The 26312-nt window shown below is 42.9% G+C and overlaps 1 protein-coding gene across 1 annotated transcript in view; it reads left to right on the top strand.

Annotated features, from left to right (window-relative positions):
- The window catches only part of NKD1 (NKD inhibitor of WNT signaling pathway 1), an 85100-nt gene extending 78372 nt beyond the window's left edge, over positions 1 to 6728 (top strand). Inside the window, exons 7-10 of the mRNA XM_039352421.1 lie at positions 645 to 792; positions 1573 to 1657; positions 2997 to 3127; positions 4002 to 6728. Of these exons, the coding sequence (XP_039208355.1) occupies positions 645 to 792; positions 1573 to 1657; positions 2997 to 3127; positions 4002 to 4576 (939 nt within the window). The 3' untranslated portion in view covers positions 4577 to 6728. The remainder of the gene's footprint in view (positions 1 to 644; positions 793 to 1572; positions 1658 to 2996; positions 3128 to 4001) is intronic.
- The last annotated feature ends 19584 nt before the right edge of the window (positions 6729 to 26312 follow it).

Here is a 26312-nt window from a genome sequence, read left to right as displayed (position 1 = left end):
AATAATAGTTCTTTGTTGGTTAGTTGTTCCATCATTTAGTAAAATGAGTTTTCATAAGTGCATTAACAGGTATGATTGATGCTTGTAATGAAGATATATTGAGGATATGAATATGTTTCCTTCACTTGAGAAGTATCTTATACCATGATAGCTTAAACCAGTGGTTCTCAACCTGTGGGTCGGGACCCCATTGGGGTTGAACGACCATTTCACGGGGGTCGCCAAACAAGGCTGTCCGCCATTTCCCCCCCTTTTCTTTGGCCACGCCCCTGGCATCCAGTGATGTATAAGTGGTTGGGGGTCACCACAACATGGGGAACTGTATTATGGGGTTGTGGCATGAGAAAGGTTGAGAACCACTGGCTTAAACAGTTTGGGTGCAAATTAACTGAGCCAGAATCTTTATGCAATTGCTCCGTAATTGTAATTTTACAATAGTCTATCCTCTGCCTTCCTGGAAACCCACCTTGGTTTTAGCTCCTGTGATATTGCAAAATATTCATAGCTCTTTGAATTGTAATTGTGGGATTTCAGACTGTTGGTAAGAATTACTCTTTTTGTAAAGGAAATACGAAAATGTGACTACTGGCAGAGTAAACACTATCATTACTGGTGTTTACACATGTATTTTATTCTCTTTCTAGGATATTACAAGCCTGCTTCATACCATCTATGAAGTTGTGGATGCTTCTGTAAATCATTCACCCACCTCTAGTAAAACGTTGAGGGTTAAGCTCACTGTTGCTCCAGATGGGAGCCAGAAGAAGAGAAGCATCATGCTGAATCACGCTGGTAAGATTTGATTTGGATCTTTCTTCCTTTTCCAACTAAAGTATCATAAGATATTCCTTAGACTGAGAGAGACTCTTAAGCTGTGTTTGCCTGTTATACCAAGCCATAATAAAATCTGTTCATTTTGGATTTAAATCAATGTACCTTTTTACAAGCTAAAACATAATGGTGCGTTGAAGGAAACCATGGGTTGATCAATCCTGGCTTAATGTGATGTGGAATTGCAACCTTTCAAGGAAATTGGCAATTGAAATAGTACATTGCAAAGTTTCCTTAGTTTAATGGACTGCGTTCTCCACCCCAGTCGGTCCGGTTGAAAATATTTCTTTTTTTTTTTTGCTTTCTCTGGCCAAAGTTTCTTTGAACATCTTTCCTGCTTGCGCTTCTTCATTTCAGTCAATCACTTTTTTTCTCCTCTAAAATTGGAGAATGTTTTCAAGAGGTGTGCTGAATCTTTTCCTGCCTTTGAGGCTGGATGCAAAGAAATGAATCTGTCTACCTATTTTTCACCAAGAAGAGATGTGCCCTTTTTAGTTGGACTGTACCAGAAACTCAATAAGAAGAGATGAAGTAACAATTTCTCTCTGTCTCTGTCTGTCTCTCTCTCTGTGTCTCTGTCTGTCTCTCTCTCTCTGTCTCTGTCTGTCTGTCTCTCTCTGTGTCTGTCTCTCTTTCTCCTCTCTCTCTCTCTCTTTGTGTGTGTTTCTCTGTGTGTGTGTGTGTCTCTCTCTCTCTGTGTCTCTCTCTTTGTGTGTCTGTGTGTGTGTGTTGTGGAAGTAGATCTTCAAAGCTCAAGGCATCGAGTAGAGAGCAAAGCTGGGGAAGAAGCAAGAAGTTGTGACAAGAAGCCAAGGGGTTCCCTCAGGTAAACTAGAGAAAAATGTTTTGTGTCTCTCTGGAGAAATGTCATGCTAGATAGCCTTGGATTTACACATTCAGTTTAGCACTTCTGGAAGGAGGGGGCCCTTTCAAACAGTGCTGTGCCCAAGATATGTTTTCCCCATAGGATGTCCCACATTAACAAGGATGGTCCCATATTAACATGGCACAGTTCAGAAGCTTGGAACCAGGAGGGGTTGAACCTGTCAAATTATTGATGTTCGTTAATGTTGATATCTGTTTTAGCCTTAGCCCATTTGATGGAAAATAAAACTGTCCCCAACTCCCCACAAATCAAGGAAGAACAGGCATCACCGCTAAACGTCCTTCTTGTTAACGATATGCGTGAAATGAATTGAAATGTTTAGAATTTTAATTTTAAAAGACCAGCAAAAACGAACATCAACAATTGCAAAGTTCTGCAAAGTAGCCAGGCTGCAAACATTTTGCAGTAAAGAACTTCTCTAGTAGTTTCTCATTCAAGGATTGACCAAACCTTGACCTTCTTTGCTGCTCAGCCCAAACTAAGATAACTATCTGCTATCTCCTGTTGTAGGAGAATGAATGGCAGAACCTGGGGGTGGAGTTAAAAGAGGCATCAACCTAAAATCCTTACATAGACACAAATGAAGTGAGTCCAACCTCCTTGAATTCTGTGGACCCATATCTAATTCCAAGCAGAGGCTAACCATTAGTTGAGAAGAGTCCTGTGCATAGGTTCTTAGCAATAAATCTGTTTAATTGGATCTTCATGTGTGGACCTGGTCTTTTGCCCTTGTCACCTGTTGAGCTTTTCAATTTAAAGTCCTTAAAAAAAAATAAAAATCAGGGGATTTGGAGGGCATGTCTCTCTGAAATCTAAACCATCTCTGAAGGCTCTAGTTCTTCAAATGTATTGATTGATTAAACTTCTATGCCACCCATGTCACCAGTTCCTTCTCTTCTTCCAGTAGTACCTGTTTTCCCACACTAGGCAAATACCATTCTTATTGTTATTAGTAAATATACAATCGAATATCAACATTTTTGTTACATTTTTTCTCATAATATCAATAATATCAGTTTTAGATTACTTTTCTAACCAAAACATACCTTAATAGCATTTGCACTTAAAATATCCAAATTTTAATTTCCCTCTTCAAAATGCCTCTATTGTTTATAATTTCAAAGTAAGTGATATTTGGGTAACCAAAAGCTTCCCTTACTCAAACCTCTTAGCCGTTTCCTGTTTCCCTTCTTATACCAAAAGCACAAAGCTTAGTTTTTAAAGGCATTCGCTAACATGGTACGATGATACTAAACGGCATCCTGTAATTTGTGAATAGGTACCATCATGGCGAATCTAAGCCTGAACCGAACGGGTGCTACCATCACTGCGTTGATGAAAACATTGAAAGGCGGAACCACTATTTAGATCTTGCAGGAATAGAAAACTACACCTCGAAGTTTGGGCCAGGTATGTTGCCCCCATGCCTTGCAATTTGTTCCAGATCCTGCTATCGTTTGAAATGAGACTGTCTGGCTTACCTGGATGGGGGGGGGGGTCATGCTGAATATTCAGAGATCAGGATGTGTTTTGAGACTTGAAGCAAAGGTCCTGGAAGAGGGCTAGAACAGATGAAGTGTGGAGGTATCAACTGATAAGGACAGCTTTGATTATCTGTTGTTTTCCAGAAAGGGCTCTGTAGAGCAGGGCTTTTCAACCAGTGGTACAGGTACCACCTGTGGTACATTGGCACCTGGCAGGTGGTACACGACCATCCTAGAAAAGTGGTAGCGGGGGAGGGGAATGAGCTGAACCGGTGGCAGCACTGCACAAGCCTGAGCGAGAGATGGCTGGAGCTGCAGGGGTGTCCGGGCTCAGCGGAAGCACCAGGATCAGCGCCAGGCTCCAGCTGGAGCTCGGCACTGATCCTCGTGCTTCTGCTGAGCAGAATGTGAGGACCAGTTGTAAGTCGAGGATTACCTGTGGTGTGGTGTGCTAAGCAAAATGTATTTAAATGAGGTTAGTTAATCTAAGTTCTTTTTAACTTGCCCTTGATCATACAGTAGACCCATCTCTTTCTTTTCTATTAATCTACCCTGTGACTCAATCTACAAGTGATTGTTAGAAATCTAGTATTTTGTCTCCCCATACCTCTTTAGGTCTACATCTTCCAAGTTAAGTCCATAACAAGGACTAAACGAACCCAATTTATCTGTCTTTAATAATGCTAAAATTGTTATATTCATAGCAGGAGTCATTAAGGTAGCCGCCAATGTCCATTAAATCAGGGGGGCAGTTGCTCAGGTGCCCTGCAATTTTTAAATGGTCTTTTGTTGTTTCTTAGGCTCTCCACCGATAGTTCAGAAGCACAATCCAACCATTCGGGTTGCCAATCAAACAAGATCCCGTTCACATGAGCCCGAGGTCTTCCACGCACACCAGCGGAGGTCACCTGTGGTAGACCCTGTCCAGATCAACCTAATGGAAGCTTCATACGCAAAGCTGGCAGAAATTCAGCAGAGGCTGCGGAGTCAAGAGGCCAGCAGACATTTTGTGAAGTCTCCCAAGACTCAGAGCAAAAATACTGCTTCTGTACACACCGGGAGGGCTATGAGAAGTAAACCCATCCAAGGAGCGCCAATTCCCATGGCTTCTCCTACCCCGCGGATAGGTCAGAACTTACCTTACCACCCCATGCAGTCTCAGCAGACTTACAAGAAACATAAGCAGAGGGCCAAAGAGACCCATCAGTTGTGCAAAAGTTTCCAAGCTCCTGGGACCGTTGTGGAAAAAGAGCACGTTAGAGATCTCCCTGCGGTCATCTTATACGAAGGTCAAGTTGGGCAGATGATCCAGAGACATGAGCACCACCACCATCACGAGCACCATCACCATTATCATCACTTCTACCAGACATGAAATGGATCTCTCTCTCTCTCTCTCTCTCTCTTCCCCCCCCCCAGCTCTTGGGGAGCTCTCCCACATGAAGGAAGCGTGTTGTGGCCTCTTGGGGAAAGATCGGTGTTGTCCTTATTCATGTTAGTATGGTTGCTATCATAATTAATATTCTGCTAAAACTATTTTAGAACTTGTATGAAAAACACTAAAAAAATAAGGGTGATAATAATAATAACCTAATATTATTTATATTATGTGGAACTGTATCACTTAACTTTAATAACTTGTGGCTTTTATTATTTTTGGAAGAATTGGCTTGTTCAACACACACACACACACACACAGAGATAAGAAAACAGCCATAGTTATCCTTATGGGAATCTTCACAGAAACTTTTTCATGTATTCAGAGAAGACATGAAAGGGTGTGTGGAACTAGTCCGCTCCCAGAAGTGTACATCACAAATGTCCTCAGAAGTTTGTGAGAAGTTCTCCATGGTCATGTGTGAAGATCTCTTATGTTCAAGGAGAATTTCATGGTGCCTCCTTGAGTGTAGATGTTCTCTAAGCAAAACACTGGAGAACTTTTGACTGATGGACATTAAGAGGTAGGTGGGATTCTGATGGTGGGAATGGGTAGTTGAACATAACACATTGGTTCGTACAAAGCCCCCTGTGATGAGCTGTGTTTAAAACCAGTTTCCTAAGGGAGGCCACTGAAGCAAGCTTTCCTTTGTGATATTGGAAAAGAGACTTTGAACAAATGGTTAGACACCTAGTTTATTGCGCAGGTTGGCTCACGTCATGCAATTCTTTTTCATGTCAGCATGGGAAGCAATTCTGGATTTCAGAAATACAAAAATAGTTGCTACCTCTTGGGTAATTCAAAACTTCTTATTTGACTGAATGTGCTGCCAGAAAGGAAGGGGTGATGGAACCAGGGAAGGATTTTTTTTTACTTGATTGCATTCATGTAGCCTGCTACTATTTTACTACTCATCACTCAATACTAGTGATGAGGAAAGGGTTCATGTTGCTCATCAACAAAGCTATAATGTCCAAACTTTTATTATTTCCATTTATTTTTTAATGGGCACCTTTATAAGTTAGGTCATTTTCAAACTTATTTAAACCATGAGAACAAATGTACTCTGTTATTGTTAGATTAGAACAGGGGTCTTCAAACTTGGCCCTTTTATGACTGGTGGACTTCAGCTCCCAGAATTCCTCAGCCAGGCATGCTGGCTGAGGAATTCTGGAAGTTGAAGTCCACAAGTCATAAAAGGGCTAAGTTTGGAGACCCCTTGATTAGAAGGTCTGTGGGAATTTGCGGTGTTCAGGGAACAGAAAAGCATGGTCAATCTTGAATTGATGCAGGAGACCATCTCTGCTGCTTGTTACTACTCCTAATAATAGCTGGGGGTTTCTGGCATCTTGCGGTATCTATGGTTAGAAGAGCATGTATGTAGCTCAGGACTGAAGTGTGGAGTCCTTGGTGGTCTCTGAACTCATACATCACCAAGGATTTCATTGTTCTTATGAACACCTTTTTAGGTGTTGCTTTGAGATGACATCAACAAGTGACTTGTGCTTAGTTTCCGATAACTTCTGCTGGTCTTTTCAAGGCTCCTCTGACCACCATATTCTCCGATGAGACTCTGAAGATCAGGGTCAGAATGACCAGGGGACTTTCTTGAGGTTTGTTATAAAGACCAGGAGTGTCTTATAATCAACCATGACCATGTTCACAAGTGTTGTGTCTTAGGGCATAATCCAGCAGACCATGACTTAGGATTCTTCTCCACCCAGCTGCTTTTCTATGTTCTACGGTTCTTGTTCCATATGTGAGATGGAAGTAAGGCTGTATGAAAAAGAGCCTACTCTACATTGCTTTCTCCTAACTACTCTTGGGAGACCATAAGGCTCCATCTCTTTAGAGAGAGAAATCCAAAGGCAGAGCCACCATCACCTGTAAACACCCTGTCCTCCCGTCATAAATTAGTGGCTGAGCAGGAGCAGAGTAGCTGAAAAGGAAATGGTGTTAAGTCTGGTCCTCAAATTACACAAGGGCTTTTTTGTTTTATTTTGAGTTTTACAAGACAGGGAAGGGGGGGCTCTGGATTCACCTCTTCTTCCTCCCCCCCCCCCTCATTTTCTCTGGCTATAATCTTGATTTTTATCCCCCCCCCCCCAGCAAGAAATCCAGATAGGCTTTTGTTGCTGTTGAAACAACAGAGGAAGCTTTTGACCATTTGGGTGTAATTATTTTGAAAACAGTATATGCATTTCGGGACTTTTTTTAGGTTGCTGTTTACATTTACAAAATGTTAAAAGTGTTATTAGATTATATTTTTGTTTTGGTTTTTTTTTACCACCCCGAGCTCCAGTGTTGGTTGAATCAAAATGTCACGTTACCCTTTGCAAAGAGAAAGTGTAACGTTTGCAGAAGTGTTGAATAGATGAAGCTGACACAACGCAAGATCAGATGGTTTCAAGGGCCAGAGACCAGAAGTATGTGTTAATTAGCATTTGTTGGGGAAAAAGAAAAAAGGAAAAAAAAAGCTTTTGTCTTCCTCCGTCTCCCCCTGCCCCTCCCCGCGAACCTTTTCAAAACAAATCAAAATTGATGTTCCTTGTAGTTTAGTTTCTTTCTTCTGGCATCAGCTGGCGAGATATTCCACACTGTGTGTCACTCCTTAGGGCATGTAGCCTCTTTGATTTATTCTCTTAATTTTCTAAAGTCTTCCCCCCCCCAAAAAAAAGTATTTATACATTATTTCTGTTGTTTAGAAATCAGCAGAGGGAAAGTTGGATCGTAACTTCTCTATTTACCACTGGCTGACTTGTTTTTGGTCCAGCATTGTTTTGCTGCTTGCGTTTATCGGTCCTTTTGTTGTTCTCCCGTATGTGTATATAAATATATATATAGATAGATATATATGTAATTATGGACTGCAAAAAAATAATAATAGCAATTTACTTGCCTGGTATAGAAGGAATAAGCTTATTTATAAGATAGTGTTAAATGAAGTCTGATGTATTCAGGTGATATTTGTTATATTGCATGCAAACCCATGAAAAGAACACATTCCATTGGGGGGGGGAGAGGGGAAGTGCAGGGGAGGGGCGGTTGAGAAAGAGTTTCTTGCTCCTTCGGACTGTTTTAAAAGGCTGAATGTTTTCTACTTTCCTTAGCAACTTGAACAACAAGAACAAAATAATTCTGATCTTCTAACCTGAAGAGTCGTGAATAGGAAACGTTGCAAATGCTTCACTGGAGGACAGATTAGAAATGGATTTTGGAGCCTAGAGGTACCCTCCCCCCTCAAAAAAAAAAACAAATTAAACCAGTGGGAAATTCAATGGGGGGGGGGAGAATCAGGAATCGGAAAGAGCCCACAAGGACCCTTCGTGTTCGATATAATGTTGGCCCCAAAAGCCAGGCACATCAGAAATAATCCAGATATCAATTTATGTCCTCTAATCTGGTACCATCAAGATCAGGGGGACTCCACGCTTGGCAACTTTGAAGACTTGCAGACTTCAACTCCCAGAATTCCTCAATGGCTGAGGAATTCTGGGAGTTGAAGTCCACAAGTCTTCAAAGTTGCCAAGTGTGGAGAGCCCCGATCTAGATAGCCCAGGCTTCAGCTAGCTAAGAATTCTTGAGATGAGAAGTCAAGTACATTTAGGATATTTAGAAATATTCTAACTCAGTGGTTCTCAACCTGTGGGTCGGGACCCCATTTGGGGTCGAACAACCATTTCACAGGGGTCGCCAAACAACGCAGTCCACCATTTCTCCCCCCCCTTTTTTTCTTAGCTGTGCTACTCCCTTTTATTCTATTAGCTTTTGAAAGCCAATAGAATAGACTCTCTTGAATAGAGTCTAATTCTATTGGCTTTCAAAAGCCAATAGGAGTTGTCCAGGCTGTCTCTGCCTTGCTGAGCCTGCCAAAAGTCCCATTCTGCAAACGGTGCTGCACCAGTTGAGTAGTCCTCGACTTACAACCGGTTGAGTAGTCCTCGACTTACGACCGGTTGGGGGTCGCGGCATTAAAAAGATTGAGAACCACTGCTCCAACTATTCTAAATGTACTTGACTTCTCATCTCAGAATTCCCTAGCTAGCCTAGGCTATCTAGGTCAGGGGTCTCCAAACTTGGCAACTTTGGAGACTTGTGGACTTCAACTCCCAGAATTCCTCAGCCACGTTTAGAGAGTACCACCATCGAATGTAAACAAACAAAAACTACATTAGAAAAAGCCACGGAGGGCAAAGAGATCTGACTGCGGAACGCTGGTGTGCTAGATCAGAGATGCTGAAAACACATACCACCTTTTAATTTACTCCTCAGATTTGTCCCTACCCGTTTCTTTTTATGCATCCTGTTTTGCTTTTCCTTCCAGTTCCCTTCTGAATTTAGGAGACTTTGACCTACATTGTTTCCCAATCCTCTTGCAATGAAGCATCAAGTGGTATTGATTTAACACTCTTCCGAGACTTTTTTTTTTCCCCTGGGATACATGCCTTTAATAAGGGTAGTTTTAAAGTTTAAAGTGTAATGGTATAAATAAAGAATTGTTCGGTATGGCAGAAATAAAACTCAGTTTTAGGTTGTTTAAAGAAAGCATGAAGCGATGGCTTTTCTGGAGATGTGAAATAATGAAAGTTGCATCATCTCGTGTCTAAGGGTGATCAAGAAAAGTGTGTTGTTGTTTTTTTCTCATTAAGATAAGATAACCTCCATTTCAGCATAGGCTGCTTCAAGTTGAAACTGGGGTTTACATGATTAAACGTCTTAACGTACAGAAAAATGAGTTGAACGTTTAGAGCGTGCCAAGAAAGAGGTTATGCTTTGAAAGAAGGGACATGAAAGAATGCTTGAGTTGCTTTGGTAAAGAAGGAAAAAAAAAAAACCTAGCTCTGTAGAAATCTGTGCTAAAAAAAAAAGGCAGCATTCAGGACAATTGCGTTTCAGTAAAGTCGGAAAAATATTCACAAAGAGAAGAGACTTCTAGCAAAATGGAGAGATGCTGAATGTACAAGTTTGCCTAACGCAATTAAAAAGAAATCCTGACCCAAAAAAAGGGCATCTTTATTAGCCCAATTATACAGATCATCATGCAGATCAGATTGATGCTAATACACAGGTCCTCGATCAGAAGCGTAAACATGGGGAGATGTCCTGCAAAGTTACACTAGCCCAGTTTGTTTTGCGCTGTGGCCATTCGGATGTGCAGTAGAGGTTGAGAAGAAAGGTAACGAAGATCATGGTTATGTGAGACTCCTTGCCAGATGCCCTCAATGAAGATGACTCATCTGGAACCCGATCTTAGCAGATCTTCTGTCATGTAGATAGATTGATCATGTCTCCATCCTGGTTAAAAAGCCTGGAGGCCAATTTCCATCATTTTTACGGTTGCAATTTCTATACATCAGTGCATTGGCCTACAAATCTCTGAATCTCCAGGCTGTTTAACTAGGAGTTTTAGGTTTATGAGAGAAGAAACACCTGCAGAATGGGACAACTCGCTGCGACCAACTCATTGTAGGAAAACTGCCCACGGCCAACTCGTTGTGGGACAATTCAGCAATTCAATTATTTGAAATACACGTAGTCCTCGACCTACGATGAACATTTCTGTTGAGACATTTGTTAAGTGAGTTTTGACCCATTTTACGACCTTTCTTGCTACAGTTGTTTAGTGAATCACTGCCATTGATAAGTTAGTAAACTGGTTGCTAAGTGAATCTGGCTGTCTCCATTGTCATAAGGTCGCAAAAAGGGATCACACGCTGCAATGGTCGTAAGTATGAACCAGTTTGCCAAGCATCTGAACTTCGATCCTGTGACGATGGGGGGGGTGTTGCAAAGGTCGTAAGTGTGAAAAAGGGTCACGAGTCACTTTTTTTTTGGTGTCGTTGTAACCTTGAACGGTCCTTAAATGAACTCTTGTAAGTTGAGGACTACCTGGAATTCAAAAATTATTTTAATTTTTGTCATTCATATTTAATTTTGTCCCTCCTTTGGCATCCTTTCTTTAACGATTCTGTTCCACCAGTTACATATTAGGGTAACTCTTGTTCCGCAGTGAGTTGGCCGCAATGAGTTGACCTGGATCCACCTGGAATATTGCAACCAATGTTGGTCACCATAGTACAGAAAAGATGCTGAGACTTTGGAAAAAGGTCAGAGAAGAGCAGCTAAGATGATCCAAGACCTGGAGACTAAAACATACGAAGACCGGCTGCGGGACTTGGGTTTGGCTAGTCTAAAGAACAGAAGAAATAGGGGTGACATATAGCAGTCTTCCAGTATTTGAGGGGCTGACACAAAGAAGAGGGTCAAACTGTTCTCCAAAGCACTCCAAAGGCAGGACAAGAAACAATGGTTGGAAACTGACCAAAGAGAGCAGCAACCTGGAATTAAGGAGAAACTTCCTGACAGTGAGGACAATCAACCAGTGGAACAACTTGCCTTTAGACATTGTGGATGCTGCATCACTGGAGGTTTTTAAGAAGAGATTAGACAGTCACTTGTCTGAAATGATGCAGGTTCTCCTGCTTGAGTGGGGGGCTGGACTAGAAGACCTCCAAGGTCCCTTCCAGCTCTATGCTAGTCTACCTGCATATCAATGCACTATATTCCATCGTGGTCTTCTCCATCTTGTGCTGCCTCACCTTTCTGTCCTAAAGAAGCCTCAAAGAGTTGGACTCAGCTCCATAGGTATCTCCTCCAGGACCAATTTTTCTGATTTTTGAAAAGATGGACATTTGCTTCACCCCCTTTTATGGCATTCCATGAACTTTTGGTTATGGGTCTCTACTGAGCTAAGTTATTCAAAACATCTAAACTGAATGTTAAAAGAAATGAGGCAGGAGGGTTGCACAAAATTGTCCGTATTGACTGAGCATTCTTATGTTTTTCATTTTCACAGCTCCAAAATATATCCGGCTTCCGTTTTGTGAAATGCGATTAACTATTGATGGTGTACTTTTTCTTTTAAAAAAAAAAAACAGTTACGTAAAACTGCAGTATTTAAATACTGTTTGGCATTTGTATTACGTGTGTTCAGTGTGAATAGTGGAATACATGTCATGTGTAACACAGTTTTTTTTTTGTTCTTGATTAATTTTTATCTTAAGTGTCTATACTGAACTTTTGTAAAAAAAACACTAAGGAAAAAGAAACAAAAAAGTTTGCTTTTCAATATTTTGTATAGTTAATATAGATGGTTTTGACTAAATGCTTTATTTATTTAATAGCAAAACTGTGCCAAGAGATACCCCTGTTAATTAAAAAAAATGACTAGTTCCGATGTATATACATATCATTTCTTCTTTGAAGTTTGAATTCATCGGGTCTTTGTTTCTTGTTTCACTGCTCTCCTGAATCCCTTCTTTATAAAAACAAAAGAATTGGCTCTGATTGCATTTCCTAAGAAACACTATTGGCAACTCAATTCAGGAGCTGGCTTGAGAATTGGGCTGGTAGATGAAAACAAGACAAACTTGGTTCAAATAAATTAACCCAAGGACCTAATCTAAAACTCAAAAAAACCCCAGCCAAAATAGCTCTCAGTCAAATATTTCAAGTCTGTCAAAACAATTCTTCTTCTTCTTCTTCTTCTTCTTCTTCTTCTTCTTCTTCTTCTTCTTCTTCTTCTTCTTCTTCTTCTTCTTCTTCTTCTTCTTCTTCTTCTTCTTCTTCTTCTTCTTCTTCTTCTTCTTCTTCTTCTTCTTCTTCTTCTTCTTCTTCTTCTTCTTCTTCTTCTTCTTCTCCTCCTCCTCTCCTCCTCCTCCTCCTCCTCCTCCTCCTTCTAATTCTAATTCTTCCTCCTCCTCAATTTCATTACCAATTGGCACTGATGATCTTCCCCCATTGGGTCATGAAATGTCTGCAAGAGAACTATCAAACCCAACACTACACACTCCTATTCTTCCTCCACCACCACCACCACCTCCTCCTCGCCCTCGCCCCTCTTCCCTTCTTTACAGTATTGCTTTGAGCTGTGATGGTGTTTGACCCCCCTTTTTTTTCTTATTTCTTCATCTTATTCCAGAGACGAGCACTCTCTCAAGAATTGTGAGCCCTAAGTCAGCCTCTCAGTGGCCACGGTAATATCACCAGAAGGATCAGGACCAATTTGCAGCCTTCACTGCATTCTTTCTTTGGGGAAGTTGTGAGAAAAAGCTCCTGGCAGGCAAGCTACTGCTGTTCATAGCCTTAACATTGTCTACAAAAATTCTCTTTTTACAACCCCATAATCGTGGTCTGAGGCCCTCACGATAGGCCACCAATTTTCTACTGCAGTGATTTTCAAACCTGGCAGCTTTAAGAAGTATGGACACTCTGGCTGGAGAATTGTAGGAATTGGCATCCATCCATCTGTCTTGAAGCCTATACTTCTTTAGGTTGCCATGTTTGAAAAACGCTGCTCTAACGTAGTGGCTGGATTTCGATACTGTGGTCAGGATACGTGTGCATGGATGGAGGTCAAAGATGGAACTGGGACCTGTTTGGTGGCCACTCATGTCCCTGTTCTTGTTTGGGAAGAGCAAAAAGAGCATGCTAGAGTAGTTGTGAGTATAATAAAAATGGCCAAATGGGTAAACTGGATGCCAGGATGTCTTCTCTTTATGCCACCCGTTACAAGCATCTACTTCTTCCATGGTAGCCAAGACCCCATTTTTAATGAAAGGGGGGGGGGAAGGAGAATATGTTGTTTCTGCTTATATTTATGGGTGTTTCCATCCCTCTCCTCTCCCCTCCACGCCTTGTGCTGCTGACTCTGATGTGACACACATATTTGTAGCATTGGCAAGAGCAATTTAAAGGAGTAGCAGATTTTGGAAAGGGGGGGGGACTGAGAAAAGGAAGAGAGAAAGAGACAATGAGGGGAGGGTGTCGGAGATAAACCTTATTAGGTTTCTTTGCCAAAGGAGAAAAGAAACGATATTGACTTAAATGTGGGGAATTTAAAAGGGTCCATATGTTCTCACTTTGTGCTTTGTTTCTAATAGATAGGCAGCAATCTTTGAAGTGTGGATTGGCTCAGTGGGGGGCAGGCTTCTATAGAGAAAAAGATGCTAAATGAGAGATGGAAGGCCATGTGAAAGTCTATTAACCATGCAACAGCAGAGAGAGAGAAGCAAATCTAGTGATAATGTACATCTGTTTCAGCGACTTTATAAGCTTTGAACATTTTTTATGTGCTGATAAGTGGATCCTTTTCTTACCATAACTTAGAACTTCAAAGGAGATTGTGTGGATAATGCAAATTGCTGAAATATGAGATTTTCTTACAAAGACGGTTTTTTACACACACACACACACACACACTTGGAAAGGGAGAGCAAAAGTGGAAAGAATTAAAGCTAATTGATGCCACAGTCTTTTTTTGGAGCAGTGCAGAAACTTGACAAAAAATTGATTTTTAAGAAAAAAACACAAAAACTTAAGGGCAGCCATTGGGCGGGGGAGAGAATATATTAAAACTTCTGCCCTCCTTTTGTGGGTGAAGATTTTAGTTGGAGCAGGAATGTTTGAGGCAGAAGTGAACCACTGTGGCAACGCTGTTGGTGCTAACAGAGACCTCTGGGAGGTGAAAGGAAAAGTGACAGGAAGCATGGAGTAATTTGTCCAGCTTCCATGGATTATTCATTTCATCCCTGTGATAAGCTGAAGAGTTGAAGGAGATGGTACTTTGATATATATTATCAAATGGCGATAACTAAGTTCCGTGTTTAATGAAATGAAGGACTAGGGGTGACATGATAGCAGTCTTTCAATATCTGAAGGGCTGCCACAAAGAAGAGGGGGGGATCAACTATTTTCCAAAGCCCCTGAAGGCATCACAAGAAGCAACGGATGGAAACTAATCAAGGAGAGAAGCAACCTTAGAACTAAGGAGAAATTTCCTGAGAATGAGAACAATTAAACATTGAAAGGGTTTGCCTCCAGAGGTTGTGGGTGCTGTAACACTGGAGGCTTTTAAGAAGAGATTGGACAACCATTTCTCTGAAATGTTATAGGATCTCCTGCTCGAGCAGAAGGTTGGACTACAAGGCCTCCAAGGTCACTTCCAACTCTGTTATTCTGTTAATACCATCAGGATCAACGATTAAGGGAACTAGGTCTGAGTGTCTAATGAAGAGAAGGACCAGGGATAATATGATAGCATTAGTATCTGAGGGGCTGCTACAAAGAAGAGGGGGTCAACCTCTTCTCCAAAGCATCTGAAGGCAGGACAAGAAACAATGGATGGAAACTCATCAAGGAGAGAACCAACCTAGAACTAAGGAGAAATTTCCTGACAGTGAGAACAATTAACCAATGGAATGAGTTGCCTCCAGAAGTTATGGGTACTCCAACACTGGAGGTTTTTAAGAAGAAATTGGACACCCATTTGTCTGAAATGGTGTAGGGCTTCCTGCTTGAGCAGGGGGCTAGAATAGAAGACCTCCAAGGTCCCTTCCAACTCTGATTGTTGCCCTCTTTGCAGTTAAGCTAGGATGAATGACTAGAGAAACCTTACAATTCTAAGATACCATCAGAAGGTTAGGAAAGGGGAGAAGGAGAACTGGCCTCCGATATTGACTCAGGAGGCCGGATGAGTATAGGGAAAGCCTTGTTATAAGGACAGTTACTCAATCTAAGGTCCACTCCCAACAAAAGAATCTGAGATGTACATAGCAGTTAAACCCCTCTAGTCTACAGCTTAGTTGGGTTTCGTAAAGCAAAGATGAGAGGCAGAAAATAGGGAATGAATCAATGAAGAGTTGGTAAGACCTTGGAGGTCTTCTAGTCCAACCCATTGCACAAGGCAGGAGACCTTATAGCATCTCAGGGTGGTGGTGGAAATGGCTGTCCGCTTTTTTCTTGAAAAGGTCCAGGATTCATCTGACTCTGAAATGTATTGTGGAACGCAGAACATGCAGCTTCTAGACCACTCCCCAAGAACAGTGAGGATCAATAAAAGATCAATAAGCATGGAAGGAAGCCACAGCACGTTCTCCTACCACCCAAAGGGCAGGGACCAAGAAAATGGTTGATTTACAGGAAGTTACAGGGCCCGACTGGAAATTAGGGAAACGGCCCATCAGCAAGAACTTTTCAGCAGAGAACCAATTACCCAGAAAACCATTAATCTGGATTTCAACACGGAGTAGGAGCTTGGGCTCAAAGACCCCCTTCCAACTCTGAGTTTCAAAGACCCTTTGAAGATGATTTGGAGCCCGAGTGAGTTGGGGGGGGGGCTGCCTCTTTGCACGGATCATCAAATCTCTAAAACTGAGCTGAAGAATGCCCTTTGTTATTTACATTTGGAGTTCTATATAAAAAAACTTTGTTTTAAAGAACCACGCAAATCCTTCAAGTCCTGCACGGAACGAAGCCTTTTGGAAAGTGTTGATTGCATGGCAGGAGACAGGAATTCTGCCTGGAATCTGGACAGTGTCCCCTTCTTGAAGTTGGGGTGCCTCAAGAAAGGCATCCAAGCTGGTGTCACGAGTTATAAACACTGCTGGATGGAGCACTGTAATTGATTTTTGTTCTGTGTTTGTCAAGCTGGCCAGACTTAGGTTGCAAAGATCAAAGCACTTGGCTCACAAAGGGAGGGGGCTCTCCCCCTCCACTGTCACCTTCATCTCTCCGCCGGCTGTAATGATGATAGCGCTGCATCTGCTTCCCAGTTGTAAGTCCAAATTCCGGCCGGCTCCAAGTTTCCAAATGCAATCCCAGTGTTATTTTTTCCGAGGAGGAGGCAACTCACTCTGCCCTCCTCCTCCTCTTCCTCTGCTATCCCTTTGGCAATCAGCCTTGGATGTGGAACATGTGGACTGCAATCTGGCCACATCTGATTGCCGCTAAGCCCTGTTGACATCAGCAGGGCTTCTTCACCAAGTTGCAAAGCTGATGCAGAACAGTTGTAGAATGTTAGTGATGGAATAAGGGAGTAATATCATTTCACAACCCGAGGAGGGGGGGGACCAGAGCATTTGTTTTAAAGAGACCCCGGCCCATTCAAAATAAAACCAAAACACAGCAGGGAATGTGTAAAGTCCAGAACCTTTGGCTCTCAATTGGTGACATGACATCAGAGTTCCAATATCTCAGGGGCTGCCACAAAGAAGGGGGGGGGTCAACCTCTTCTCCAAAGCACCTGGAGGCAGGACAAGAAGCCACGGATGGAAACTAAGCAAGGAGAGAAGCAACCTGGAACTAAGGAGAAATTTCCTGACAGTGAGAACAATTAGTCAGTGGAACAACTTGCCTCCAGAAGTTGTGGGTGCTCCAAGACTGGAGGTTTTTAAGAAGAGACTGGACCACCATTTGTCTGAAATGGTGTAGGGTCTCCTGCATGGGCAGGGGGTTGGACTAGAAGACCTCCAAGGTCCTGTTCAACTCTGTTATTCTGTTATTCTTTTAATTCTGAACTTGGAGGAAGAAAGGTAAATTGGTGATCATCCTGAATATAGTTGGTTGGTTGGCTACTGAGTCTATTCTGAGTTTGATTGTTCTTTGATCTGTTCCAACAAAACTCTTCTGTTCCTTTGAATGTTCTTGTCCCACTGCCCAGTGTGGGCCTTTACTGGATTCTTGGATCTCCCCCTAATACTTTTGGAACAATTGTATGCTTCATCATTATTTAGGGTTGGTGGGGGGGGGGAAACAGTATTTTGTCTGGAACTTGGTTATACGCCATACCCCCCGCCCAATTTTTGCAGTGTGAAATATTTAAACGGTGATGAAAAACAATGTGTACCCAAATAAGAGACTATGGACATGCTGTTCTAGGGAAATCAATGTACAAAAACGAACATATTAGCAAAATGCATGAATAATGGCAAGGAAGACTTTCCCTATCTGTTGAAAACATGCCTACACCTTAGGCATGCTAGGAAAAAAAATGTGCACAAATGTCTGACAAGTCTATATAGAGGGAAAATACCAAAGAGAAGAAACCTCATTAAAAAAGAAGAAGAAGAAGACAAGAGTGAAATCGTGTTAGAAAATTTATCTGTTCCTGGTCCCCTTCCATTGCTTTTGCTTGGATTTAGTTAGCGCAAGCTTTTGATGGATGGTGCCCTTTGATTCTGATTTTGTAAACTCCTTTAAAAAAAAAAAAAGGGAGAGAGACAACAATCCTAAAGTATTTGGCTCTGAGTGAGCAGTTTGTGAAACAGACAGACTCATCCTGTTGAAATGGATTCTGGAGAACTCGTCGCAGTCTCTCCGTAGGCTCTGCTCTGCAATCCTGGTCTAATACAAATGTTTGGCACGGACTTCAAAATGGCATCAGACATCTTCCATCCCGTAGGATTTGTCTTGGAGAGAGAAAAGAAAAATATTCCGTTAAAGAGAACAAGCCCAACTAATCAAAACAGGACAGAAGTAACACGTTTGTAGAATGCGTGACAAATTAACCTTTTTCTGAAATGAAGCCCTGAATAAGAGATGGATTTATTTCTCTTGTTCTTGCTATGAAAGTGACTTGGCCGTATAAATCCAGCCATAAATACAGGATGCAAGAAGAACAGAAGATTCCTGTTGAATAAGACTGAAAATATATCGGTGTGGCTGGTCCTTCTCTTGGCAACCCACATCTTCCAATATCATGGTTATTTAAGAATAGGCAATGATCCTTGCTAGATGAGAAGAAAAGTCCACGTCTTCCAACATCCATGGTCAATTCTCTCAAGAGAATTTGCTAGCAAAACATGAAGGGAAATCGCTCTTTTATTTCTGACACTGGGAATACAGGTTAGGAACAAATCATGTCCTTTTCATGAAGAAGAGTCTTTTTTCCACCTCCAGCCTTTTTAGATAAGCCTTGGAAAGATTGGTGAGTGTAGAGTGAACAATGGAAACCAACATTAAGCAAACTTTCTTCTCCCCTGAAAGTCTGTATTGTTGACACAATTGAATTTGGCTAATCTAGAGAAAAGAAGGACCAGGGGGGGACATGATAGCAGCGTTCCAATATCTGAGGGGCTGCCACAAGGAAGAGGGGTCAAGCTCTTCTCCAAAGCACCTGAGGGCAGGACAAGAAGCAATGGATGGAAACTAATTAAAGAAAGAAACAACCTAGAACTAAGGAGAAACTTCCTAACAGGACAATTAACCAGAAGAACGGCTGGCCTTCAGAAGTTGTGGGTGCTTCATCAATGGAGGTTTTTAAGAAGAAACTGGACAGCTACTTGTCTGAAATGGTATAGGGTCTCCTGCTTGAGCAGGGGGTTGGACTAGATGATCTCCAAGGTCCCTTCCAGCTCTATTAATCTGTATTCTGACATCAAGCCTGGCCAGCTCCCCATTGGTATCAAGACCTTGGACAGCACACTGGGCTGGGCTGTCTCAGCAAAGTCCAGAACATAGAAATTGATTTTCTGATGCCTCTTCCACTGTGGGACACATGAATGAATACCAAATATATTTTTTAATATATTTTGTAATCCCACCTTTGTTATATTTACGAATAAGTCATGATCCCAAACATACCTAATACTTCTTCTTCCTCCTGTTTTCCCCACAACAACCCTGTGAGGTGGGTTGGACTGGCCCAGAGTCATCCAGCAGGCTTTCATATCTAAGGCAGAACTAGAACTCACCAGCTCCTGGTGATTGGCCCAAATCACAAGCTGGCTTTCGTGCCTAAGATGACACTGAAAGTGCCAGTCTCCTGATGATTTCTCTGAAAGTCACCCAGACACAGAGCTGGCTTTCGTGCCTAAGGCAGAACTACAATTCACCATCTCCTGGTTTCTAGCCCGCTGTCTTAATCCCTGGACCAGGGGTAAGCAACCTTGGCTCTTTTATGACTCGTGGACTTCAACTCCCAGAATTCCTGAGCCAGCCATGCTGAGGGGAAAGGGAGAGGTTTCCAAGCTGAGCCATGCTGGCTCAGGAATTCTGGGAGTTGAAGTCCACGAGTCTCAAAAGAGCCAAGGTTGCCTACCCCTGCCCTAGACCAAACTGACTTCTAGCCCTTTTGCAGCTTTTACATTGTGACTGCATTCATTCTTGAATTAGACCACTATAATAACAACTCTATACATAGGATGGTTGGGAAGGAATGACCTTCTCAAAGAAACTGAGTGACTTTCAACTGTCTTGATCTTGCTGTTCTAAGTCGATGTGAGGGATGGTACCTATGGCGGAGGAGATGGAGGAGGAGACAATGTGAAGGACTATAGTGAAGTAGCAGTTTTCCAGGAAGAAGGAACCACATTCCAAGGAGAGGGGGGCGGGTAAGACAAGAAGCAGCACAGCCTGGAGCTGAATAGGAGTCAGAGGAAGAGAGTTAGAATAGCCACTCCCCAGAAGCCCCCAAGGTATATATATATATTCTTTTAATGACCTTCCCAAGGTATACCCATTAAAGCAGTGGTTCTCAACCTTTCTAATGCCGCGACCCCATAATACAGTTCCCCATGTTGTGGTGACCCCCAACCACTTATACATCACCGGGTGCCAGGGGCGTGGCCAAAGAAAAGGGGGGGGAAATGGCGGGCAGCCTTGTTTGGCGACGCCCCTGAAATGGTCATTCGACCCCAAATGGGGTCCTGACCCACAGGTTGAGAACCACTGCATTAAAGTGAGAGAAGTATTCGTTTAGTTTGGCAAGATTCTGTGCTAGCAAATAAAGAAATGAACTTTGGCTGGATGATTCTATGCCATTCTTGGACTGGGCCGAGAAGTCTACCATCTTAATTACTGCTCTGCACCAGCTCTCAAAACTGGCACGTGTGAGAGAGAAAGGGAGACTAACACAATGAAGTAAACCACACAATATTTGACCGAGATATTCTCCATCCCAGAAAAACTTGAGTAGAAATGGCACTTTACTCCGCCATAGTCCTGACCCCCTATAGGAGGTTGGAATGCACAGAGCCTTGGAGGTATAGGAAACGTGAATTTGCAAGAGGCAAATCATGCATATCTCTCCGGAATAAAAAGTCACAATGAACGAGCTGCCAAACCTGTCAGAGACACCAACCGTCTTTCCAACCGCTGTCATCCTTTTTCAAAAATTCCCTCGGAATACAGAGCGAGAGAAAGAGAAAGACATGGCATTTTTCACTGCCCGTGAAATACCTGCCAAACCTCCAAACTTGTTAAAATGATATTGATTCTCATCAGAGGGAAAGAGAAGTGACACCCCAGCCTTTGTCTTTCAAGACATGTTTTATTCATACATTGGGAGGAGAGAATGGGGTAGATGGATAGAAGGAGCCATCTCCGAGGACAATCGTTCGTGGTCATTTCTATGAAACAACACCAACACAAACTAGGGGCCATCGAGGGAGGGCAATAGCAGAACCAGAACTCAAGTTACTGCCAAAAATACAAAAATACAGTTATCCTTCAAAGTAGAGAGCTGGGTGGACGTTTTGCTAAGGTTTAAAACTCCTCTGGAATTTTTGTTTTTTGTTTTGGTTTTTAATATTGCCTTTTCGTTTCCTTTTTGCCTTTGAAAGAATCGTGGAACTGGAAGGCATATCCACATCTACTTTTTGTCGTTGTTTTTCCCAGTGGGGCTTGAATAGGATTCCCTGGACAGAAATTGTCCCTGGTAGATGTTTATCTGAACTTTTCATCCCTGACGGTTTCCAGGGTTCGGACTGTACATTCCTGGGATAACTCCCAAGAAACGAGTCCTTTAGATCCTCAGACATAAATATTTTGGCATATCTTCTCTTGTTCCCAGGGGGCATATAGATTTAGTGCACACAAGTCAACTTTGAATGAGTTTCCAGATGATGCCCCTGGGAGGGTCTGAAGGAGCACAGCCCTGCTCAGTTTCAAAAGCTCAGTAGGCGCCCGTCTACTTGGTGCCTAATCTTTCCTCTTAATTTAACCAATGATTCACGCTGCACAATCGTTCAACTCAGTTGTGGGTGCTCCAACACTGCAGGTTTTCAAGAAGAGACTGGACCAGTGGTGGCGAACCTATGGCACGCGTGCCAGAGGTGGCACTCAGGGCCCTCTCTGTGGGCACGCGGGCCATGCCCTGGAGATGGCAACCATCCCTCTTCAACCAGCCGCCCGTTAACTCGCCGAGGTCCCACGTGGATGCATCCCAGCACCCATGTGCTCGTTGGCCTCTGTGTGCAGAGGCTGATGGTGTCAGGCAGCAGCTGTCCTGGCCCCTGCCTCACCTTTCCCTGTGACAATGGCACCACCACCCTGCCTCGCCTTGCCTCGCCTCACCCCGCAGGATAAGCCTCCTGCCCACCGCCCCACCTGCCAGACACCCCCTGGATCTCCCCCAACCCTGCCCGGCCCCCACAGACGTCCCTCCCCATGAGCAACATCGAGGCAATCATGCCCACCTTGACCACACCCACCCAATCTGCCATGACCACCACAGCCATGCCCACCCAGTGGGCCATGCTCACCTGGCACCCGGCGATAAATAAGTGGGTTTTGGGTTGCAGTTTGGGCCCTCGGTCTCTAAAAGGTTCGCCATCACTGGACTGGACAGTCACTTGTCAAAATGGTAGAATGCTTGAGCAAGAGATTGGACTGGAAGACCTCCAAGGTCTAACTCTGTTCTTCTGTTACGTTACACCTCTCCACATCCGTTGTAACAGCCATCTGAGGATGGACATGCCTTTCTCACTGGAAACCCCTTTGTGAGCAGATTGCAACGCGTTCCCAGTGTAGGCGATTCTCGACTTGCCACCCCGGTTGAGCCCGACCTGTTTGTTGTTAAGTGAGACATTTGTTGACTGAGTTTTTGCCCCACTTTGCCACAGTTGTTAAGTGAATCGCTGCAGTTGATAAGACAGTAATCTGGTGTTTAGGTGAATTTGGCTTCCCCGTTGGCTTTGCTTGCCAGACGGTCGCAAAAGGGGATCACGTGACCCTCCAGGACACAGCAACCGTCATAAATACGAACCAGTTATCGAACGTCTGAATTTTGGCCCTACACTAAGGGTCTGCAACCTTGGCAACTTTAAGACCTGTGGACTTCAACTCCCAGGATTCCCCAGCCAGCGATGCTGGCTGGGGAATCCTGGGAGTTGAAGTCCACAGGTCTTAAAGTTGTCAAGGTTGCGGACCCCTGCTCTATATCATTTCAGACAAATAGCTGTCCAGGCTCTTCTTAAAAGCTTCCAGGGATGGAACACCCACTGTGTCTCTCCTTGGATAGTTTCCATCCATTGTTTCTTGTCCTGCCTTCTGGGGATTTGGAAAATAGGTTGACCCCCCCCTTCTTTGTGGCAGCCCCTCAAATATTGGAACATTGACATCATGTCACCCTTAGTCCTAAATAGTATAATGGAACAGCAGAGCTGGGAGGTCTTCTAGTCCAACCCCCTGGTCATCAGAATAGAGCTGGGGGACCTTGGAGGTCTTCTAGTCCAGCCCCCTGGTCATCAGAATAGAGCTGGGGGGACCTTGGAGGTCTTCTAGTCTGACCCCTTGGTCATTAGAATAGAGCTGGAGGGGGGACTTTGGAGGTCTTCTAGTCTGACCCCCCCTGCTCAAGCAGGTGACCCCATACCATTTCAAACAGGGGGCTGTCCAGTCTTTTCTTAAAAACCTCCAGCGATGACGCACCCACAACTTCTGAAGGCAAGTTAATTTGTCCTCCCTGTTAGGAAGATTCTCCTTTTTACATGTCTGTAGCTTTTTTGCTTCCCCCCCCCCCACTTTCTGGACTTTGAGAGAAGAGGGAGGGGGGAAAGAGAGCAAAGCTAGAAGTTCTCCTAGTCTTGGCAAATCACGAGGCCTTTTTTTTTTCCTCTTTTTTTTTTTCATTTTGTAACATCAAAGCCAGTTCTGCTCCTTTGATGTCCCTGCATGCTGTTTAAGGTAAAGCATGAGTGAAGAAATGGCAATCTGAAAGGTGTCCGTGTAGTTTATGCCGAACACTGAAGAGGACTTATAGATAAAAGACGAACACGAGGGCTGATAATGAATGTCCAACAAGGAGGTGTGCATATCTGAAAGGCGGCACTCAGCTGGAGAATCGCTCGGCAAACCTTAAAACTCTACTTAGTCCAAGTTTAAGAGATTAAAAAGTTTGCTTTTTTTTTGAACATAATGAAAGTCGGTGTAAAGGTAGGCCGTGCAATTTCTTGTTTGGTAATGAAAACAACAACAACAACAACAACCACAAACTTTTGCAACTTCCTGACAAGCAATGTCAGTGAGGGAAGCCAGATTCACTTAATGACTGGGTTACTAATTTAACAACTAGGGCAACTCACTTAACAACTGGGGCAAGAAAAGTGGTAAGCTGGGGCAAAACTCAACAAATGTCTCACTTAATGACAGAAATGTTGAGCTCCCTTGTGGTCGTAAGTCAAGGACCTCTGTACAGGTAGTCCTCGGATAATAACAGTTCGCTTAGTCACCGTTCAAAGTTACGACGATACTGAGCAAAGGGACTTACCATCATTTTTCACACTTATGACCGTTGCAGCATCTCCGTGCTCACCTGATTTACATTCAGATGCTTGACACTGACTCACATTTATGAAGGTTGCAGCGTCCCGGGACCACGTGATCTGTGATCTTTTGTGACCTTCTGACAAGCTAGGTCAACAGGAAAGGCAGGTTCATTTAAGGACTGCGTTATTGATTTAACAACTGTGGTGATTCCCTCAACGAACTGGGTGAGAAAAGTCGTAAAATGGGGCAAAGCTCACTTAACAAACGTCTCACTGAACAACATAAATTGTGGGCTCAATTGTGATCATAAGTGTATTGTAGCACATTCATTCTGGGAGTTGAAGTCCACCCATCTTGAGGTGGCCAATGTTGAGAAACATTGCTGTGATTGTGATGATAGCCTTCCTTGGACTCTTTTATGACTCGTGGACTTCAACTCCCAGAATTCCTGAGCCAGCATGGTTCAGCTTGGAAACCTCTCCCTTTCCCCTCAGCATGGTTGCCTCAGGAATTCTGGGAGTTGAAGTCCACGAGTCATAAAAGAGCCAAGGTTGCCTACCCCTGCACTAAACTCTCCTTCAGTGGATCTCCTTCTCTGATCCCACTCTCTAATTCTGCAAAGATATATATATCCAAATTCAACTCCTGATATTGCTTCAGATCAGCAGATCGCCTGATGACTCTAAATGGAATTTCAATAGCTCCTTGACTTGAACCTGCAGCCTTTGGCATTCTTGAAGCTCTGCCAGTTTTCTGCTAAATTATCATCACCCCAAAGAGATTTCACCTATCTTTAATAAACTTGGAATAATGGGGGACTGTGCATTTTTTTTCTCCCTCGGGGTACATTTGTACACTGGCCTAATTATTCGGATGGTTAGGGAAATTCTTCCTGATGTTTAACCTTAATCAAGTTCTTTCTGGCTTCAAAGGGATCTTAAGGTAGATAAGAGGTAAGATGAAGGTGGGGCTGCTTTTTGGGAGTTGCTTGCTGGCCCAAAGGAGAATTTTTGCCTGCCAGAGAAGAAATGCTCTTTCAAGAATCTCTTCTTGAGAACTTGAGACGGGGAATGAGTCACAGAAGGAAGAGGAGCAGCTCTTAGAGAAAGGAACAGAGGTATCGTTTCTTCTTTGGCTTTTTATACTTGAGATCTGAGGCTTCAGCCTGTAGAAAGATAAAAATAAAACTGGAAAGGATGCCCATTGAAGACTTTGAACCCTTGTTCTTGTATTTTATCCTTTTTTAAATTTTATTTTGATCCTTAATTCAGGAGGGATGAACTGAAGGGTGAGGGAAATGCCAAATTTACATGACATGACCAATGACATTATATATATATATATATATATATATATATACACACACACACACACACACACACACACACACACACACACACATACACGGTATATAAAGTTTTTTCCGGACAGACCGGTTTGACTGCTATACTGCAGTTCTACTTATAATAACTTTTGCCTTGCAGCCCCCCAAACTAGGGGAGTTAAGCAGGCTCAAGTCGCTACTGTGATACATTACAAATTCAAATTTCTTTTTTTGTTGACAAAGAGTTAAAAGAGTTAAATGGGAGACTAGAATAGCTATTTCGAAATTATTTTGCTCTCATCAGGGTATGGCTAGCTGATGAGAGCAAAATAAGCTCGAAATAGCTATTCTAATCTCCCATTTGGACTTCCTGACAGTTAAAACAATTAACCAATGGAACAACCTGCCTCCAGAATCGGTGAATGCTCCAACAGGTGATTTGGAGAAGAGGTTGACCCCCCCCCTCTTTTTTTGTGGCAATCCCTCAAATATTGGAAGACTGCTATTATGTCACTGAAGGTTTTTAAGAAAAGACTGGATAGTCATTTGTCCGGAATGGAATACGGTCTCCTGCTTGAGGAAGGGGTTGTGCTGGCTGTGGAATTCTGGGAGTTGAAGTCCACATGCCTTAAAATTGTCAAGGTTGAGAAACACTGGGCTAGAAGACCTCCAAGGTCCCTTCCAACTCTATTATTCTGTATTTGATTCTCTATTTGCCACATTTCCATTTTAAATCAAAAAGCATCTAAATTCCACTTCTTTTTCTAAATACACCAGGAAAGGTAGAGAATTTTGAGTACCAAAAAGGAGATTTCCAATGTAGCTCAAGGATTGTGTCATGGTTCCGAAAGAAGAAGCTCAAAGAATCTTTTAATTGCAACATAGCTTCTGCATGTACATAGGGAAGCCAAAATCTGAATTCTCCTTCTCCTCCCCCAGCACACCGTAACAAAGCATAACTCACTCTTCATTTAACAGTCATTAATCACATTCTCCAATTAGTTTGAAGTGTGAACTTTCTCT

This window comes from Crotalus tigris, unplaced genomic scaffold, assembly GCF_016545835.1.
Source record: "Crotalus tigris isolate CLP2741 ecotype Arizona unplaced genomic scaffold, ASM1654583v1 scf7180000018432.44079421565:4894166, whole genome shotgun sequence".
NCBI classification, from domain to species: domain Eukaryota; kingdom Metazoa; phylum Chordata; class Lepidosauria; order Squamata; family Viperidae; genus Crotalus; species Crotalus tigris.
This window is presented reverse-complemented; position numbering and strand designations above follow the sequence as displayed.